Source organism: Hevea brasiliensis, chromosome 15 (assembly GCF_030052815.1).
Source record: "Hevea brasiliensis isolate MT/VB/25A 57/8 chromosome 15, ASM3005281v1, whole genome shotgun sequence".
NCBI classification, from domain to species: Eukaryota; Viridiplantae; Streptophyta; class Magnoliopsida; order Malpighiales; family Euphorbiaceae; genus Hevea; species Hevea brasiliensis.
Genome location: NC_079507.1, coordinates 72956065 through 72976174, shown reverse-complemented (window position 1 = coordinate 72976174; position 20110 = coordinate 72956065). Strand labels below are relative to the sequence as shown.

Genomic DNA, 20110 nt, shown 5'->3' with positions numbered 1-20110 from the left:
AAACCAAACAACCAAAGGGGGATTAGTCGAGCGATTTTCCCTCAATTTTCTGCCCTCCAAAAACCCAAAAAAAAAAAATTAAAACCTTCCGTCCTTCCCCCACAAAATAGAGCATGTCAGCGTAAATCCCACTTTGCCTGTTGCCTTCAATTCCACCTCCATCCACGCCGCTCTCCTCCCATCTATCTCCTGTTCTTCCACTTCCACCTGCCACCTCAAGCAAGTCCATGCCCAAATACTGCGCTCCAATCTTTCCGACTCCGTCCTTCCCAAACTCTCGTCCACTTCCTCTATCTCCAGCCTCGAGTTTGCCCTCTCCGTCTTCACCTACCTCCCCACTCCCTGTCCTACTCTCTGCAAGAAATTCTTGAGGTCTTTATCTCGTAATGGTAAACCTGAAACCGTCCTTTTAGCCTAGGAAGGGATTATTCAGTGTGGGTAGGTTTAGCTTTCCTTCGTTGCTAAAAGCAGCTGCGAAGATCTCCGCATTGAATGAGGGGATGGAGATTCATGGAGTTGCCGACAAGTTGGGTTCGATAAAGATCCGTTTGTGCAAACGGGTTTCCTGGGAATCTATGCTGCAAGTGGAAGGATTTTGGAGGGGCGATAAGTATTTGATAAAATGTCTTAGCGGGATGTTGTTACCTGGAACATTACGATTAATGGGTAGGCTTCTTGACACTGCATTATTGCATTTTTCTATTGCTGAATCAAATGTTTTTTTACTGATATTCATTTTTCAACAGGTTCTATAAAGGTGGACTTTTTATGATGCCTTGCAGCTTTTTGAAGAGACGAGGAGCTCTAATGTAATGCCAGACAAGATGCTTCTCTCCACCATGTTATCAGCTTGTGGTCGAGCTGGAAACTTAAGCTTTGGAAAAGAAGTCCATGATTTCATTACTGAAAATAACATTGCGCTTGACCCTCATTGTGCACTTATCTCTATGTACGCAACTTGTGGTTAAAGATTTATTAACTAAAATGTCATCTAGAAACTTGGTTGTTTCAACCACCTTGGTTTCTGTTTATTCAAGAGAAGTGTTGAGGATGCTTGCTTGATTTTTAACCAGATGGATTAAAAGGACGTGGTCTGTTGGAGCGCAAGCTGCGCAATGATCTCTGATTATGCTGAGAGTGATTAGCCTCAAGAAGCTCTTAATCTATTTAAAGAAATGCAAGTCTTAAGAATAGAACCAGATGAAATTACAATACTGAGTGTAATCTCAGCTTGTGCACTTCTTGGTATGCCGGATCAAGCTAAACGGATCCATATGTTTGTTGACAAGAACGGATTTGCCAATTTGAAGGAGCTGTCAGTCAACAATGCCCTATTGATATGTATGCCAAATGTGGAATTTGGAAAGTGTCAAAGCAATTTTTTAGAAAGTGTTAAGAAGGAATGTGATATATTGTACTAGTATGATCAATGCCTTTGCCATCCATGGGAATGCCAATAGTGCACTAAACTTCTTTCATCGAACGAAAGATAAAAACATTGAGCCTAATGAAGTGACATTTGTAGGAGTTCTTTATGCTTGTAGGCTGTAGCCATGCAAGTCTAGTAGAGGAGAGAAGGAGAATTTCTGCATCAATAATTAATGAACACGGTATCACTCCTAAACATGAGCAATATGGTTGCATTGCAGATCTATTCGATGGTTCTATTCTCCTAAGAGATGTGCTAAATCTTGCGGAGACAATGCCTTTGCTACCCAACATTTTATATGGGGTTCTCTTATGGCTGCTTATCTGGCTCATGGAGAGATTGAATTGGCAGAATTTGCTGACAAATGGGTGCTTAGGTTGGAGCCAGACCATGATGGAGCACTTTCTTTATTATCAAATACTTATCCCAGGGAAAAAAGGTGGCAAGATGTTGGAGAAGTAAGGAACTTGATGAAACAAAGAAGTTTACTAAAAAGAAAGGGGAAGAAGATGGTGGAATTGAGCAACGGGACTCGCACAAGATCTCAATGGCAGATAGAAGATACGAACAAGCAGACCAGATCTATGGGAAGTTACATGAAGCGGTTGAGAACTTGATGTTGTTTGGTTATTCTCCAATTATTAATATTGTTTTGGCTGATTTAATTAGCACAAGTGAAAAAGGAATTGGTTTTATGGCACGTTGAGAAGTTGGCTCTTTTTTATGGGTTGATAAATGAGGAAAAAGGGTACTGCATCCGCATAGTGAAGAATCTTAGGATTTGCGAGGACTGCCATACTTTCATTTAGTCTCATGAAAAACAGAATATTGTTAGAGATAGGACTCGCTTTCACCACTACAAAGATGGTGTATGCTCTTGTAATGGTGAATTTGTTGCTGCAAATTGGAAACTTAATACCATAAATGTAAAATATTGTTGTTGGAGACAATGTGCAAATAAGAAACTTAAAAGTTAGGATGCTGATTTGCTTAACTGCACACTCATATGTGCTCTGCTCTCCTTCCAAACTTACTATCTAGGCTGCACTAGGTTAGTATTACTGACAAACCAGGCAACTAATGTTCCCAACTGATGGTTCATTTTCCAGAACTGAAAAAAGGAGCCATGTAATGTTATTGCAAAAGCACATTCAGTATATACAATTTCTTTTTAGAACACAAGTACAAGAGACATGGAGATATTCTTCGTCTTGCAGGAATGAGAACAAAAAACAGAAGGGAAATCAGAAAAGGACACTGAATTTGATATCTATCAGTTCTTTTAAGTTGGGATCTTGATATAGTCTCCCGCTGTATATTCACTATATCGGTCTTCCAAAGCAGAGAAAAACCAGAAATCTCGATTAATCTTTCTCATCACTTTGGACATTTGGTACATGAAGAGCTCAGCTACCGCTGAAGACAATCTTGTGCAATCCAATATCGAGCTCCGTCGATACTCCAGAACCCACGTGCTAGGATCTAATTGGACAACTGAGGCACCCCATTTCCTGTGAACCCACGAACTGTTGGCTTTAATAGTTGAGTATCCAATCATCCCATTTGACCACTTTTGGACAGAAATTAAAAACAAAGAAGACCAGAATCACGAATTTGATTAATAAAGATACTATCTACTGATTTTATATTGTCATTAACTGCTTGCAATGAAACAATTAAGCGAAGACCATAGCAACAAGTTCAGGGATTTACCTCTGTAACTCCGCCTGATAACACAGTAAAGGAACGTGTAGAAAACCCTATTTTCAGCAGTCCAGCAGTCTGCCAAGGCCAGCCCCATATACTCACCTCCTCCATTGCTGATTTGTACAATTCACACTGTGAATTCAATAGTAGGCCTTCCTGCAATTCACCTTTATTTATTAGACTGTAAATCAGCAAGAAATGCCTTAAAGGATATTAAATTTAAGAAGCACAATTACTTGGAAAAAGTTAAGATTCTAGGTCTAAAGAACCTGATTGATTTTCCATATTGAGCTTATATGGCTGCAGTTCGAAACTTTTCCATCCGTAACAAAACCCTTCAATTCATTCTGAATGAATCTTAGTCTCTCACGCAAATCTTTCCCAACCTGAGATCTCTTACCAATGTTTCTTACTATATCGGGAGATAATATAGGACTTAAAACCCCACAAGGTCCCCAGGAAAACCCTATTTCCGCTACAAAAAGCAAGCTCAATCCCAAAAGCAACCTTGAAAAAGAACTGAGAAAACCCCTGACTCTCTTTCTCTTCTCTTTCTTGTCACTCAAATTCAATCTTGCAATTGACTTGAGGAGTGGAGACTCCATTTTGGGACAAGAATCTGATAGGGGTGTGGACAAAATCGAAGGATTGAAATACACAGGAGTACCCTCAACGTTAGGACATGAAGAAGAGAACTTAGTGAGAGAGGATTTCTGGATGCTAACAGGCATGAGGTCAAGGGTGGCATTGATGCTCGCTAAGCAAATATCACAATTGCAGTTGGTGTCTTTTCTGCATCCAGGGTAATAACAGCTATCTCTCTCATCCATCGCGGCGGCGGTGGTGCTTGATTTCACTGAGGATGATGCAGTTGCTTGGTATGCTTTCATGGCTGATTTTTATTTTGTGTTTGTGTGCATCTGTGTTGTTCTGTTTTATTGGATTAACAGAGTTTGAGTGAGGACCAAGGGGTTTAAAATTTGAATCTCCAACGGTCGTATGACGTGGCGAGGGAGATCCATAAATGACCGAATTATTCATGGGTAATTTACAATATAATCCATGAAGTTAGGTAAAAATACAACTTCATCCCTGCTTTTTTAAAATATAACAATTTAATCCCTGAGTTTCTATTTATTCATAGTTTAGTTCTTCTGTTAAATTTAACTCTAATTTTTATAACAATTTAGTACTTACTATTCAATTTAATAACAACTTTTGAGCAAAAAAAAATTAATAACAACTCAGTCCTTAATATTTCAATTTAATAACAATTTAATTCTTACTGTTTCAATTCAACAATGCATGCTAATGGCAAAATAGAGTTGAATTTAATAAAAACACTAAACTATTAACAAATTGAAAAATCATTAAATTGTTTTATTTTAAAAAAAATAAGGACGAAATTATAGTTTTTGCCTATTCTCAAAGACTATATTGTAAATTACCCATTATTCATTCTGTTGTCCACGCTAGAAAAGATACAATATTGATGATGATGATACATGTGAAATATTGAGCCAATCTGCTTTAGGTTCTTACTGGTAAGAAGAGAGTGAAAAACTTGCATTGCACTTGTTCTATGAAGGCATAGAATAAAAAGCATTTGGGAAGTGGGGCTCTTCGTATAATTTGGATGACCCATACTGGATTCTAGCATCTGATGAGAAATAGGAAAGGGCCCATACCAAGAGCGGGGATGAGCGGAGAGAGGATTTAAATACGATGGTTCATCCATCTGGTTAATTTAGTCCTATTAAAGCAGGGCACCCTTTTGCCTTTTCCTCTTTAATTATTGATTAAATTTGCTCATCAAGTTTGGACATCCATCCAATTTGATTTGACTAAAGAATTTTGACCATTGATTTAATTGACATTTATTTTAATTAAATTGAATTTAAATTATTCAGTAGGCCTTGGCCACTATCTCGATGGATTCCTTGCCCATATGCCAATTTCACGTACGTACATGTAAATAAAATGAACGACCAGAATAACAAGTTCCAAATTAAACTTGGACCCAAAAGTCCGAAAAAGAAGGAAAGAAAACGAAATGTTCTTATTCCCTCCGCAGGCAGGCATTCAAACTATATGCCTTACACAAGTTCTGGAATCTGATTCTAGTTGTTGCAGGAAATTAATGGTGGTACAGATCAAACACCAACACGATAACCTCTACATTAAGTAATTAAGTGAAAATTAAATATTAATTAAGCAGACGATTAATGTTGACTTGTGTGAAGGACTAGTATATGTCTAAAAAATATTAATCACGTGGAAGATGATTACTGGCGTATAATTGGTCTTACAACCACTAAAGGGTGCTTGCTTATTAGGACAGATAATTAAAATAATCTTGGATTCTTGAAATTGAACATTATTTATATATATATATATATATATATATATATATATACACACATGTGAAACAGTGATGATGGAGCAAGTCATGAGTCTTATTTTAATTTTTTTTTTTTTATTCATATCTTAACTAATGTGGAGATGGTTAGTCCATCTCTCATTTATTTTTGCCATCAAAAGAAGTCGTCTTAATGTAAACAGACTAATTGATGTTCATAATTAATTTGGTTAGTCTTTGCAATTTTTATTCCTTCATCAAGATTCAAGAACTACCATTTTTTTAAACCCGGAAAGTTAGATAAATAACCAACAGTTGAGTTGGAAGAAAATTATATTTTAATTAATATTATAATAATTGAATTTCATTATGGCATAAGGTTGAAACAGTCCTTTCTGGTGTAGTGGGAAGTTGACCCTTAATTATTGCTGTAGTTTAACATGGAAAAGTTAAGATTTGTTTATGATTTTCTTGATTTTTGAAATCCAACATTGCCCGGCAGGAAAATATCTTATTGCCATCAAGATTCACGAACAAAGCTGCAAGTTATTGTTTATAACTTTTCAGACAATTTGTAATTTTATTTATTCCTAAATTGATCTGGAAATACAAGAATGCTTAAATCAGTTCCAATTATAGAGTCATTCAGCTTAGCAAGAAAATTTAGTTGTTTATTTGTAAAGATTAAAGAAAGGGAGAAAGAAAAAAAAATATTCCCAACTTCTGCATTTAATTTTCTGACAAAATATATAAGTTTGAAGAGAAAAGCAATCTCAAATTTTTCTAGGCTGTCTTTGTCATGGTTAGTTTTCTATGGGAGAAAACAAATGTAATAGAAATAAAATAAAAAGAAAGGAGTTAACAAGAGAGGAAAAGAAATTAACCTCAGTCCTGAAACTGAGGTTTTTGCATTAAGGGTTGAAGCTTTTTTTTCAATGAATGGCACTTGACTAGTTTATGTATATGAAGCTGTGATTTTCCCTTAAAATTTTTTCTCTTTAGCCAAGAAATGGAGAAGAAAAGCATACCAAATGTGAAATGAAGCAAAACTAAGATGAAGCCTCCTTTGAAATGACAATCCCTGTACATTACAAGACAAGAAAATACTTGGGCAAGAAAAGCAATTGCCATCCATATTATTGCAGGCGATGAAGATCGCTCCCAATGATCATTAGAGTTTTGTGCCTGCCGATCTAGCGTACTACTTAGAAGAAGATGGTGAAGAAGACAAGACTCCTGATCGTCTTCTCAGCATCTGCCTCATCCCATCAGCAACTCGAACTGCTGGATTGGAATTGAATTTACCACAAAATGACATGTGAGCTCTGACTGCTTCTTCCATTCCAAACTGCTTTTTACCTCTGCTAACTTCATCTCTAACAGCTTCTGAGCACAACCCACATAGCCATTTCCCATCGAATTTCGCCTTCACCTCACTAATATAGTCTTGGGTGCAATCCTCTTTCAATCCACAACACTCACACTTGACGGATTCAATATCCATATGATCTCTTTTTCTTTTTCTTTCCGTTTCTCTTTGCTCTTTTATGGGTTAAATTTGGAAGGATGGATGGAACTCGTTGATGCGATGAGCAATAAGTGTCAAAAACTACAGGCGCTTTAATTTTGTAGTTGGATATGATTGCAATGATAGATAGTATAGAAAGTGGGTTTCTTTTCTTCTTTGCTTTAACTTGTGATGGATGGGGTTCTTTGGTGCAAGAAATAAGTGTGTGTTTGGTGTTGTGAAAGAGCTTTTATGCTGGGATTAATTGAGAGAAAGAGAGAGAGAGAGAGATGGGAGCAGGGGAAGCTGCCATAATTTCCTCCATGTTATAAGGGAAATGGAGCAGTGGAAAATAAAACAAGATTGGTCGGAGGGCGGGGGCCTCGGGTTGGCCCTTTCTACCATTTAGGTGGAATTTAATTATTTTTTTGAATGGTCAATCTTGTGGGTTAGTTCTTGCTTTTTAGTTTATAGGGTAGTTTTTCCCCCTTTATCGACGGTTACTTTCGGTTAAATAGAGCTTAGTTTGGCTTCACTGCTTGAGTTAGCTATGACTAGCTCAAAAGGTTTTAGCTAACGCTCAGCCTCTTGCTCTTGGCTGGCTCCAATCCAACCTCTTTCTTCGAATCCTATGACTGTGTTGACTACATCACTTTGGATGGGATAATAGTCTACAAGGTTAACATCACTACCATACTCCCTTTACCAACTAGCAAGCTTTGGGGTGGTTTAACTTCAACAGCTAATTATTGATCTAACGGATGCGAATCCATATTGACTTTAATAATTTAAAAAAAAAAAAATCTTGGTTAAGCAATATATATACGTGTACATTGTCATTATTAGTAATTTAATAATTTACAATATTTTTTTTTAATACAAATTTGTTTAAAGCCCGTTTGTATTATTGCATAGAAATATAAAATAATTTCTTGGTCACAGACAGTTGAATTTGACACAACGAAAAAAGTTGACAACATGAACAATAGGTTTGATATCCTCCTTGCCTTCAAATAATGCTAACAACTTTTTGGCATGATTATATTATGCCAATGGCTCAAACAATTTTTTTTCCAATGGGAAGGTATTCTCATGTGATTTAGTCAAGATTTCATATGTAATGCTTTGTTGTTTTAGGCAATCACATCACGCATATATTACATGCAAGATGGCAACTTAACAATAATGATTTATCTATGGTGATTTGGAAAAATTTTTCCAATTCTTCTTTAAACATGACGGGATGCTGACTTTGCCTTAGCATCACTATTGAAAGGGAAGCAATCAATTATTAGAGGATTGCTCTTAGATTTTCCACATTTTAATTTTATGGTTGGTTTAGCGAGGTTTACTTTCTGCCCATACTACAAGGTTGCTTTCACTTGCATTGTAGTTTACAATCATCTTGACTTCATTTAGCTTTAGGAGTCTCCATTTTGGACTCATAGAGACTAAGATAGATTTAGCTTAATTTACTACAAGAGAAAAAAACAGTCAGATTAATTAAGATTTTTACAATAGTAAATGGATTTTTCTTAAGTTTGGTTCTTCATGTATTTAAAATATAAGTATATGGAACTCATATATTTAATAAATGAATTTATTATATATCTTATGTCTTTTATATTTAGCCAAGAATTAATATTATGTAGATATTAATATTTGAATTTCTATTTTGCACAAAAATAAGAGATTAATTAAGTTATATTTAATTGATTATTTTTTTAAATAAAAGTTATTTTATTAAAATCACGAAAAACTTAGCATAGAAGATCCAAAATTAAATTCAGGCCGCCCCACTACAACCTGGAGAAACATCATATACAAGAGCAGAAATTAAAGAGCTCTGATACTTCTCCCAAATATTTGGACTAGCATGAAATAGAGCCACCCTAACAAGAGAGTGAGCAACCTTATTATCTTGTCTCTGGCAGTACCTATAAGAGACATATTCTGAATTTGTCTCAAAATAAACTGACATCCTCAATAATTTGACCAAACTCTGTGAGATTAGACCCATGACAATTTAAAGCATAAAAACTTCCTTTGCATCAGTCTCTAAATTAACTTCATTACAACAATGGGATATCAACTAAGAAAGAACTTCACGCAGCCCGATTACTTCTGTCTCCCTAGGCCAACAACAATCCAAGAAGAAACTAGAGTAACTTGCAACAAAAGATCCATTCTCATCCCTTAAACTTGCCCCATAAGATGTTTTACCTTCTTGCCTTAAAACAGCGGCATCAATATTGCATTTTACTCCACCCATTCTCAGCTTCTCCCAACACAGCACCCCTTCATCATCATTGCCACAAGAGGACTGCAAGGTTAGAGCACCATGCACTGCCCGCCATTGCACTAGGAAACTATGAGCTAAAGATACAATCCCCTCAGGCGATCGATCCTTAACATTCCATAACAAAACATTTCTACTATTCCATAAGTTCCACAAGACAGCACTGACAAATGTTACTGTATCATCATCATGAGACTCAAGAATATTAGAAAAAAATTCAGTGAAGTTGGAAATAGAATGATCAAAAACAATATAAATGTTCCAACAATCATGAGTTTAGAACAATTGACAAACACATGCAGAAGATCCTCAAAGTCCTTCCAAATTAAACACCCACCCGACACTTCAATGCCCTTTCTAGACAAACACTGCTTAGTAAGAAGAATTTCCCTCATAGCCCACTAAAGAAAATTTTTTATCTTTGGTGGAACATCTAATTTCCACACCACCTTCCAATGCCCAACAAAACCATTAGAAATAGGTATCATATCAGTATAGTAGGACAAATTATATCCTATCTTTACTGAATGAATACCATCTTTAGAAAAATGCCACATACGTTTGTCCATAGAACCTCTAATGCTCAAAGGAATATTAACAATTTTTATTCACATCCGAAGGTAATAAAAAAGCATGTAATTTAGGAATATCCCAACAATGGCTAGAAGTAACAATTAACTCATGAACACGAAGATCTTCCCTACCATAAATCCTAAGAGATTCTACTAAGAAATTAGCATTATTTGGAATTCAAGGATCATCCCAAACCCTTATACTCCTATCATTTCCAGCGCTCAATTAAATACACCTTCTAAGCAACTCTTGAGCAAGCAGAACACTCTTCCATATATAACTGGGATTACAGCCCTTTTTAGCATTTAGAAAATCAACTCTAGGGAAATATTTAGCTTTGTAGACCCTACTAAGGAGAGTGTTAGGATTTGAAAGAATTCTCTACCCTTGCTTACCAAGCATAGCTAGATTGAAACTATGGAGGTTTTGAAAACCCATTCCGCCATCCACCTTATGAACACATGGCCTATCACAAGAAAACCAATGGATATTACGCTACCCGTTCTGCTTTGAACCCGACCAAAAAGAATTTATCATATTCTGTAACTCTTCGCAGAGAGACACAGGAATATGAAACACATTCATACAATATGCGGGAATTGCTTAAGCAACTGCCTTCAATAAAATTTCCTTCCCTGCCCGAGAAAGGATCTTCCCCTTCCATCCTTGTAAACGCTTCCATAACCTATCCCCCAAGAACCCAAAATCCTGTTTCTTACTTTTAACAACCAAAGAAGATAAACCCAAGTATATCCCATGATCAAGAGATTAGATACACCAGAATACTATGGACCTCCTCTCTCTGATCTTAAGAAACATTAGCACTAAAAAATACACCCGACTTCTGAAAATTTATAGCCTGACCTAAGGCATTCTCATAAGTGAGCAAAATTTGTTTCAAACTAGAGCACTCCCTACTATTGGCTCGAACAAAAAAGAAACCATCATCTACAAACAACAAATGAGTTATACTAGGGTTGCCCCTAAAAATCTTGCTCCCATGAATATTGACCCTAACCTCCACTATTTGAAGCAAACTCGTTAATCCTTTAGCACACAAAATAAAAAGATATGGGAGAGAGAATCCCCTTGTCTCAATCCCCTCTTAGGAAAGATAAGATCAATTTCATTACCATTCAGCAAAACTGAATACTTCACAGAAGTCACACACAACATAACTAACTTAACCCACTTAGCATCAAAACCCAATTTCAATAGCACATAACCAAGGTAGTTCCAATCTACTCTGGCATATACTTTACTAATGTCAATTTTCAGCACCACTTCACCTTTTCGACCTCTCGTCTTCCTTTTCATATGATGCATAACCTCAAAAACAACCATAACTTTATCTGTTATTAATCTCCCTAGCACAAAAGCAGACTAAGTAGGAGAGATAATAGCAGGAAGAAGAACTTTCAATCTATTGGCCAACAACTTAGAGATAATCTTATACAAAATATTACATAAAGAAATGAGCCTTAAATCCTTAAGAGTGGTCGGAGGCTCACATTTGGGAATTAGCACAATAATAGTATCATTTAACTACTTAGGAAACTCACCTCTATTCAACTAAGTAATAGAATTGGCCACATCATCGCAAATAAGATGCCAAAACTTTTGAAAAAACGTTGGATTCATACCATCTGGTCCTGGAGACTTATCCGGATGCATTTGAAACACTGCCCTACAAAACTCATCCGGATGAAAAGGAGTTAACAACCACGCATTATCCTTCAGAGAAACTTTTTGCCTAATACAATTTAAAATAGGATAATAGTCACCTATTGACCCAGCAATCAAATTACTCAACCCTGTCATATCAGAAATCCAAATGCACGCCCCATCATGAAGCGCCTCCACTTTATTAGCTCTCTTTCTAGACGAAGCTTGAGCACGTAAAAAAATGAGTTTTCAATAACAAATCAACATTTTGAGTTTTCTATAAAAGCCATTATCAATATTTGAAACTAATCAAATTGCTGTAATATAACTCTTGTCATAATTTTAATGGGAATTAATTTTCATGATCGATCCTTCCTTCCAAAGCAAACCATTAAAGGGGTATAAAGTAAATAATTAGTAATTTTACAGCATCAATATCCAGAAAATAAATATTGTCAAGTACATGTAATCATCTTTAATTCAATAATTAAGCTTTTGAATAATTTCATTCTTCATTAATAAATTAAAAGATCATCGTCCACATGCACATTTCCTCGTCAGAACAGTAATCATTACATTCTCAAGAGTAAAAAGAAAAATAACTAGACTATCTAATCTAATGTTGATTATCTACCACCTTAATTGTCTCGTAGGGAAAAGCCTAAGAGTTAATTGGGATTAGCAAAGTCAATCATAATTTAATTGGAAACACTCATCCTGTCAATAAATCAATGATTGCAAAGGCTTATGTGATGCACACAAATTAATGCTTGCACTCCTAAATTTCATGTCAATTCAATAATGAAGAACCACATGCTTCACTCTTCAAGCTTCAAGCAATACATTAACAAGAGCTGGAATAATGAGCCAAAAAAAGTACAAAAAGAATCTAGAGAAGTTACTATTGATCATGCATTTGAATTGATATTTTTGAGACACATAAATGTTACTAGCGTGGCCCACTTTTACAATTATATATATATATATATATATATATATATATATATATATATATATATATTTTTTTTTTTTTTTTTTTTTTTTCTGCTGGTTTTCCCGTCCAGCAGCCATTAATCTAAACATGGGGGCAAATACATAGCATGCAACACACCCACCTCCATGAATTACAATTATTATAAATTAATCAAAGTTTCAGTTCTATCAGTATTAGGATTGTGGATTATAGGTGGATGATTTAGTAGATTTAGACCCTAATTACATATATATTCATTATTTAAATTAAGTTTCCTATAGCACTCCCAAATGGAAATCCAAAACTGCAGTCAGTTGTATACTACTGATACATGCATAGGTCCACAGACAAGCCATGGACAATTCTGTGGGTTGCTAGGCTTGAGGACTATCAAATACAACAGACTTTCAAGTGTTGGACAAGTTTTAGTCTGGTCATATTCATGCACCCAAGTGAGCAAGGACTTGTCCGGTAGATATTAGGCAATTTCAGTGGCCACAATGGTGCTTCCTATCAATGTGTTCCAGGATTCACAAGTTGATCCATATACAGAATGATGTGCTAGAAAAATTATATGTTGTGTGAACGCAAGGATAAATCTTTACCAAAATCAAAGTGTGTAACTCATTAATTTTGGAGTTCGGTTTATCTTTCCATTTTTGGTATGCCAAAACAATCAAATTGGTTTTCGAGATTTCCAATTGTATGAAGATTTTCAATGAATGAAATTAATAAGGAAGCTGAATGAAGTTGCAAGATCCTGATGATAATTTATTTCCGTTTCACTTACTCTTTTTTTTTTCTATTACACACCAAAATATTAAATGAGCCATGTAACAAAATATAACTCTTTTCCATGACTCCTTCAATCTCATTTACACACAAGAACTTGGTTAATAGTTACTAAAGCTATTATTTTATTACATATGGGTTCTTGATTCTCAGCTTACAAACTTGGCTTAAGAGTTGATGCCTTAGCCAATCCATTAATTTGAAGATATGTAAGTCAAAAGAAACAACAAATTCACCTTGTTTTTATTCTTTGTCTGGTGAATCTTATGGCATTATCTTGTGGTTCCATTAATGGAGATTAGTTAGCCTATCTTATTTTAACTGTATGTTTCTTAGCTTCTTATGCATAATCATTCAATGATTCCTCACAAGAAGGATTTTGTTTGGTTCCTCTGTTATCATATGGAGGATTATGTCAAAAATTTAGTGGGGAGGTTGAGTTTGTTAAAAATTTAATGCCCTTCACATGGTATCCCACATGCATTCTCTTGCTCTTAATTACCTTCCAACTAGGGATTCTTTCCCTCCTACTCCTACCAATCATTTAGAACTTGCAACTCCAACTTAATTTCTAGCCTAAAACACTCCCTACCATCACCATAAGGATATAATTAGCAAGTATAAATTTGTATGCTTATTGCTGCAGTGTTGCTTCATCCTTTATAGCCAAAAAAAAAAAACCATTAATCAATCACCATTTTGCTCTCCAATTTGCTTCTGTTTGTCGTCATGATAAAAAATCATTGTCATTGTCTTATATTAAAGCATAAGAATATAATAACCCCAAAAAATTGCCACAGAGAAGATGATAAAGGTAATGATGAAGGCTTAATTATTCCTTCGCAACTTATTACTCAAAAGCTTTAACTGCCTTCTTTTGTAGCATTTCTCTATCACCGAACAAATTTTTTGGACAAGAAACCACTGGAAATTAAAAGGTTTAATTATCAGAAGAATAGTAGCTACTAGCTAGAATGTGTCTCGAACTTCAAATCATTTGTTGGAAAATTTTGTTGCCTTTGGTTAGAATGGTTAAAAAAAAAAATCACATAACTAATTCCAACTAGTCTGAAATTAAAACTTAATTGTTATTTGCTTTGCCTGCTAATTTTATTGAGGTGTCATCCCTCGTTCCTGAAAGTGGGTTCCTTCCTCTCTTTTGGGCGAAGTTGGTTTGGGTATAAATAATGATGTTCTTTTGCTGCAGATCAAGCATTAATGGAAGAGGATCTTTGAAATTTGCATGTTTAAACTCCTGTGTCTCTTCTCTTGAGCTGCTTTTACGATATCTTGTCCTATTCTTGTTTCTGTGTGGGTCGTGCTTGTAGGTTGCAGTCAATTTCAGTGGTGCATGTTTTGAGGGGTAAGGGGGAACGATGATGGTGGATCGCAAGGTGCAATCCGGAAGGCTGGCCAGGGAGGCGCGATTGGAACGCCAAAGAATACCATAGTCTTTTTGACCTCTATGCTTATTGATCTTATGCAACCAATCGATTTTCTGATGTGCTTTCACTCTGTTTAATATGTAAAAAAATGACAAGCACTGAAAAATGGAAGCTGAAAATCTACTTCTTCTTATTGATTGGCTCACTATTTATAGAATATCTTTACATAAAAAATTAGTCATGCTAACTGATTAGTGAGTAACAAAACACGTGTTAGCAACTACTCTAACAACTTTTAGTTAAATATACAACTTTCCCGCTGCTATGCTATTCATCCAGGATTAGCTACTTTGAATTTTTCAACTCTATTGGCTTCAGCTTGCTCCAATACCCTCCCGCAAGCTGGAGAATGAATATCAAGCATTCCTAGCTTGTGTTGTAAAGTCAGGAAAGGAGCAGGTGTCAAGGGCGTAGTGAAGATATCAGCTATCTGTGCTGAAGTAGAAATAAGAAGCAACTTAATAAGACCTTGCTGAAGCTTTTCACGAACCAAATGACAACCCAATTCAATGTGTTTCGAACGCTCATGAAAGATGGGATTCGCAACTATATGCCAAGCGGACTTATTATCACAATACACCAAGGCAGGTTGCTTAAAAGACATTGAAAATCTGCATGTAAATACGTTAGCCACTGGATTTCACAAGTCACTGCTGCGAGAGCCCTATATTCAGCTTCTGAAGAGGAGCGCGAAACAGTTGTTTGCTTCTTAGATTTCCAAGAAGCTAAAGAGATTCCCAAAAAAACACTAAAACCCGTAACTGATCGCCTTGTATCAGGACACCCTGCCCAATCAGAATCAACAAAGTATTTCAATTGGAGTTGAGAGTTAGCAGGGAAAAATAAACCAAGGCCTGGAGACTTTTTAATATATCGCAAAACACGATGGGCATCCTTTAAATGATTATCAGTTGGGGCAGCAAGATATTGGCTTAGCTATTGGACAGCATAAGTAAGATCAGGTCATGTGGTGGTGAGATATAAGAGTCTACCAATCAATCGCCTGTAGGAAGCAACATCAGAAAGAAGAGTACCACCAATTTTGCTTAATTTCAAAGAACTATCCATTGGTGTCGAAACAGGTTTGGAAGCAAGATATCTGGCATCTGAAAGAATTTCTAAAGCATACTTGCGTTGATTAATCACCATGCCTTTAGAATTTCTAGCTATTTCTAAGCCAAGGAAAAACTTTAATGTGCCCAGATCTTTGATGCGAAAAGTCTGATTAAGAAAACTCTTTACAGAAGCAATTTCAGTCATATCATTCCCTGCCAAAATTACATCATCTACATAAACCAAGAGGGCTGTAAAGGAAGAATTAGTGTGCTTTAGGAACAATGAATTATCAAACTTGGACTGAGCATAGCCAATAGACAATAAGGTAGTAGATAGCTTAGAAAACCATTGTTGACCAGCCTGTTTTAAACCATATAAACTTTTCAATAATTTGCATACTTTATTAGGAGTAAAAGACTGAAAACCAAGTGGCAAGTTCATATAGACTTCCTCATGTAAGTCACCATGCAAATAAGTGTTATTCACATCTAATTGGTGGAGACACTAGTCTTGTGCAACAAAAATTGCCAATAACAATTTCACTGTTGTCATCTTAGCTACGGGTGAGAAGGTGTCGAAAAAATCAATACCCTCAGTCTATGTATATCCCTTCGCTACCAAGAGAGCTTTATAACACTCGATAGATCCATCAGCCTTTAGTTTGATCTTATATACCCACTTATAGCCAATGGGCTTCTTGCCAGGTGGGAGATCAACTAGTTCCCAAGTCTGGTTCTACTCTAAAGCTTGAATCTCAAAAAGCATGGCATCCTTCCAACAAGCATGTTTTATGGCTTGATTATATGTGCGAGGTGCCTTAATAACAGAAGAATTAAGAATAAAATGTTTATATGATGGAGACAAGCGATGATAGGATAAGACAATAGATAAAGGATAAAGAGTTTTGGAGGAATAAGAACTGGAGAGATTACAATGATATGCTTGTAAGTAGGATGGAGGTTTACGAACTCTAGTGGAGTGACGTGTAGGAAGAGATTCAGAAGTATGTTGGGAATTAGAATTATGAGAAACAGGAACGGAAGAATTAGTTATAGAAGGATTGAAATCAGAATCAAGAATTGTGACATTTTGAGGTAAAGAAATAGAAACAGGATTAGAAGAATTAGAGTAAGGAAACACGGACTCATAGAATTAAACATTACGAGACAAGAAGATTTCCCTAGTGTTTAGATTAAAAAGAATGTAACCTTTTGTCCCATGCTTATAGCCTAGAAATAAACATTTTCGTGCTTGTGCATCGAACTTCGATCTGTGAGCAACAAGTGTACTAGCAAAACACAAAGATCCAAACACTCAAAGATTGGAAATATCAGGAACATAGTTATGTAACTTTTCATAAGGAGTTCTATTATCAAGTAAGGGAGTTGGTAATTTATTAATGAGATACACTGAATGAGATACAACATATGTCCATAAAATTTTGGGAAGTTTAACCTGGAATAAAAGGGCTCGTGCAACAGAAAGGATGTGCTAATGTTTGCGTTCAGCAATAGCGTTTTGCTGTGGCATCTCAACGCAAGTTGTTTGATGAAGAATATCTCTAGAAGCATAAAATTTTGGCATGGAAAACTCTAATCCATTGTCACTTCTGATTGTTTTAATTTTGGCAAAAAATTGGGTATCAACAAATATAGCAAAAGATTGAACAAGCTACTGAACTTCAGATTTATTGTTTATGAGAAAAATCCAAGTATATCGTGAAAAATCATCTACAATTGTAAGAAAGTACTTATGACCATGGATACCAGTTACAGAATACGGATCCCAGATATCCATATGAATGAGGCCAAAAATAACTTGAAAATAAGAATGACTAACTGGAAAGGACAGCTTCTTTTGTTTAGCAAAATGGCATATTTCACATACATGACTAGAAGAAAAAGAAACATTAGAATATAAGTCCTGAATTGAAGCTAATCTTGCTGTGGATGGATGACCAAAACAATAGTGCCAGAGATTGAAGTCTGCCGAGACTGAAGTAGCTGAAAAAACGTTGACAAAGGACATGACATTAGGAGAAGGTTATGCAGGATTTATTAGCGCATACAAGCCTCCACGAAATTTAGCTAAACCAATCTTCCTCAAGGTACTCAAATTCTGTATGGAACATTGGTCATGACGAAAAATGAGTTCACAAGGTAAAGAAGAAGTAAGCTTGCTGACAAATATTAAATTGAATTTGAATTGAGGAATATAGAGAACATTATGCAGAACTAAGGAGAAAGAAAAATGAACTGTACCAGAAAAATGTGAAACAAGATGATTGCCATCTGGAAGTTTAACAGAAATAGGCTTAATTTTCTTATAAGTGGTAAAATAAGAAATGGAAAAACAAATATGATCAGTAGCTCCTGTATCCAGAAGCCAAAGATTAGGAAGAACTGAACAAGAAAAGACAAAAGAATTACCTGGACCAGGATTAAAAGAATTGGAGGAACTGACTTGATTTGTGGAATGAATATCTTTGTTAAGAGGAGATTGTTGAATAAGAGCCATTAATTGTTGATATTGCTGAATAATATCTTTGTAGAATTATTGCTTTCACCAACCATAACAGTTTCAACAGGTTTCTCATCTAGATCTACCTCAACATTATTTGCAATAGAATTATTCCTAAATTTGAATCCAGGCGGGAATCCATGCTTTCTACAACATTTTTCCTCAGTGTGCCTTAGTTTGCCACAATATGTACACACTTTGTTATTATTCTGGGCACTAAATCTCTTTCTTCCATCACTGAAACCTCTCCCATAAGAAAAACTCTTATTACTGCCTTGAGTAGCAGATTTGCTAACTAAAATTTTCGAATCAAGAATTGTAGGGAATAACTGCCTCTCCTGCTATACTACCAATGAGAAAACCTTATTAATTGATGGTGAGCATAATCTGAGATTTTACATGATCATATTGTTCATTTAATCCCTTCAAAAACCTAATGACATAATCATTCTATCTATAGGCTTTCACAGTAACAAGAGCACCACAACTACAAGGAGTTATGCAAGTACAAGAAGGAATAGGCCTGAAATTCTCTAATTCATCCTATAAAATCTTCAATTGCGTGAAATAATTAGTTACCAAAAGTTCACCTTGCTTAAAACCATAAATTTGCTCTTGCAAATCTGAAATCCAAAAAATGTCTCCTTGAGAGAACCTATCTTTGAGATCCTTCCACACTTCAGCCGCTAACTCAATCCACAAAATACTCTGAGCTATTGATGTAGACAAAGAATGCATAATCCAAGAAAGAACCACAGTGTTACTTCTCTCCCAAACCACAAACATATGATCTGTACTAATTGGCTTCCTGAGAGATCCATCGATGAATCTGACTTTATTCTTGGATTGAAGAGCCATAATCATGGCTCTCGACCATGAATGATAATTAGATCCAACAAGAACTGGAGATATAAGAACAATTGCTGGATTCTCATTAGGATAAAGAAAGTATGGATTCGAAGGATTCGTCAAATGATCTGGTGTTTGATTTGTAGTAGTCATGGTGAAAAATTATTTTGCCAAGAAGCAATCAGAAAAGTGAGCAAGAAAAATGAATAATAAAGACGCAGCAAATAATGAGCTCTGATACCATAACAAAATGACAAACACTGAAAAATGGAAGCTGAAAATCTACTTCTTCTTATTGATTGGCTCACTATTTATAGAATATCTTTACATCAAAAATTAGTTATGCTAATTGATTAGTGAGTAACAAAACATGTGTTAGCAACTACTCTAACAATTTTTAGTTAAATATGCAACTTTCCCGCTGCTATGCTATTCATCCAGGATTAGCTACTTTGAATTTTTCAACTCTATTGGCTTCAGCTTGCTCCAATAATCTGCATTGAGATCCTTAGGATGTGTTTAGAAGAGAAGATTCTCCGAGCTTGCTCTGATGCGTTTTGGATGGTTGCCTTTTTAGCTATTTGGAGGATCTTTGGTGCTGAATATGAGCAACTGAGTTTTTAGGAGGAAAGATTGGCATTTGAGTGATGGAGACGACACTGAGGATTTTTTACTTTAGGGAGCGTCGAGTCGGATCATCCGGGTCAGACACCCAATGTACCCTAGGAATCAGGCCAATTAACTTGGACTCTTTTATTTATTTTAAGCTAAAGGGTGGTTTGATTTGTAAGCTTAGGTTTTTATTTGTAATCTTGGTGGTTCCTATGTGAACTTTCCTATTACATAAACCCTAAGGCTTTCTAATGCAATGAATCTACTTATTGATAATATATATATATATATATATATATATATATATATATATATATATATATA

At 35.5% G+C, this 20110-nt stretch overlaps 3 protein-coding genes and 1 long non-coding RNA gene across 4 annotated transcripts; 1 reads left to right on the top strand and 3 right to left on the bottom strand.

Annotated features, from left to right (window-relative positions):
* Positions 1 to 82: 82 nt before the first annotated feature.
* On the top strand, positions 83 to 2411 carry LOC110671056 (pentatricopeptide repeat-containing protein At4g14820; the record flags this gene model as incomplete). Its single annotated transcript, XM_058137202.1, is given in 12 exon segments — positions 83 to 430; positions 432 to 531; positions 534 to 666; positions 758 to 964; positions 966 to 1039; positions 1042 to 1329; positions 1332 to 1355; positions 1358 to 1545; positions 1547 to 1721; positions 1724 to 1956; positions 1959 to 2099; positions 2101 to 2411. Coding segments are annotated over 12 exon segments (2217 nt in total), but the record flags the coding sequence as incomplete, so codon positions are not given.
* Positions 2412 to 2542: 131 nt separating this feature from the next.
* On the bottom strand, positions 2543 to 4093 carry LOC110671068 (uncharacterized). Its single transcript, XM_021833441.2, has 3 exons — positions 3406 to 4093; positions 3143 to 3292; positions 2543 to 2999 (listed from the first exon to the last, which is right to left on the bottom strand). Exons 1-3 carry the CDS (start codon positions 4024 to 4026, stop codon positions 2712 to 2714), a joined length of 1059 nt encoding a protein of 352 aa, XP_021689133.2. The 5' UTR covers positions 4027 to 4093; the 3' UTR covers positions 2543 to 2711.
* A 2436-nt stretch (positions 4094 to 6529) lies between these two features.
* Positions 6530 to 7308, bottom strand: LOC110671092 (uncharacterized). The gene has a single exon (XM_021833470.2). The coding sequence runs from the start codon at positions 6997 to 6999 to the stop codon at positions 6697 to 6699; it is 303 nt and encodes a 100-aa protein (XP_021689162.1). The 5' UTR covers positions 7000 to 7308; the 3' UTR covers positions 6530 to 6696.
* A 1454-nt stretch (positions 7309 to 8762) lies between these two features.
* On the bottom strand, positions 8763 to 12396 carry LOC110671051 (uncharacterized). Its single transcript, XR_002498009.2, has 2 exons — positions 11659 to 12396; positions 8763 to 11561 (listed from the first exon to the last, which is right to left on the bottom strand). It is a non-coding gene; the product is annotated as an uncharacterized LOC110671051 (long non-coding RNA).
* Between the last annotated feature and the right edge of the window lie 7714 nt (positions 12397 to 20110).

Excerpts from the sequence above, each read along its gene's own strand:
- LOC110671068 (XM_021833441.2), bottom strand. The coding sequence starts at position 4,026 with ATGAAAGCATACCAAGCAACTGCATCATCCTCAGTGAAATCAAGCACC. Across the intron at positions 3,293-3,405 it reads CAATATGGAAAATCAATCAG|GAAGGCCTACTATTGAATTC; the intron begins GTTCTTTAGACC and ends GGTGAATTGCAG. Across the intron at positions 3,000-3,142 it reads TATCAGGCGGAGTTACAGAG|TGGTCAAATGGGATGATTGG; the intron begins GTAAATCCCTGA and ends TCTGTCCAAAAG.
- LOC110671092 (XM_021833470.2), bottom strand. The coding sequence starts at position 6,999 with ATGGATATTGAATCCGTCAAGTGTGAGTGTTGTGGATTGAAAGAGGAT.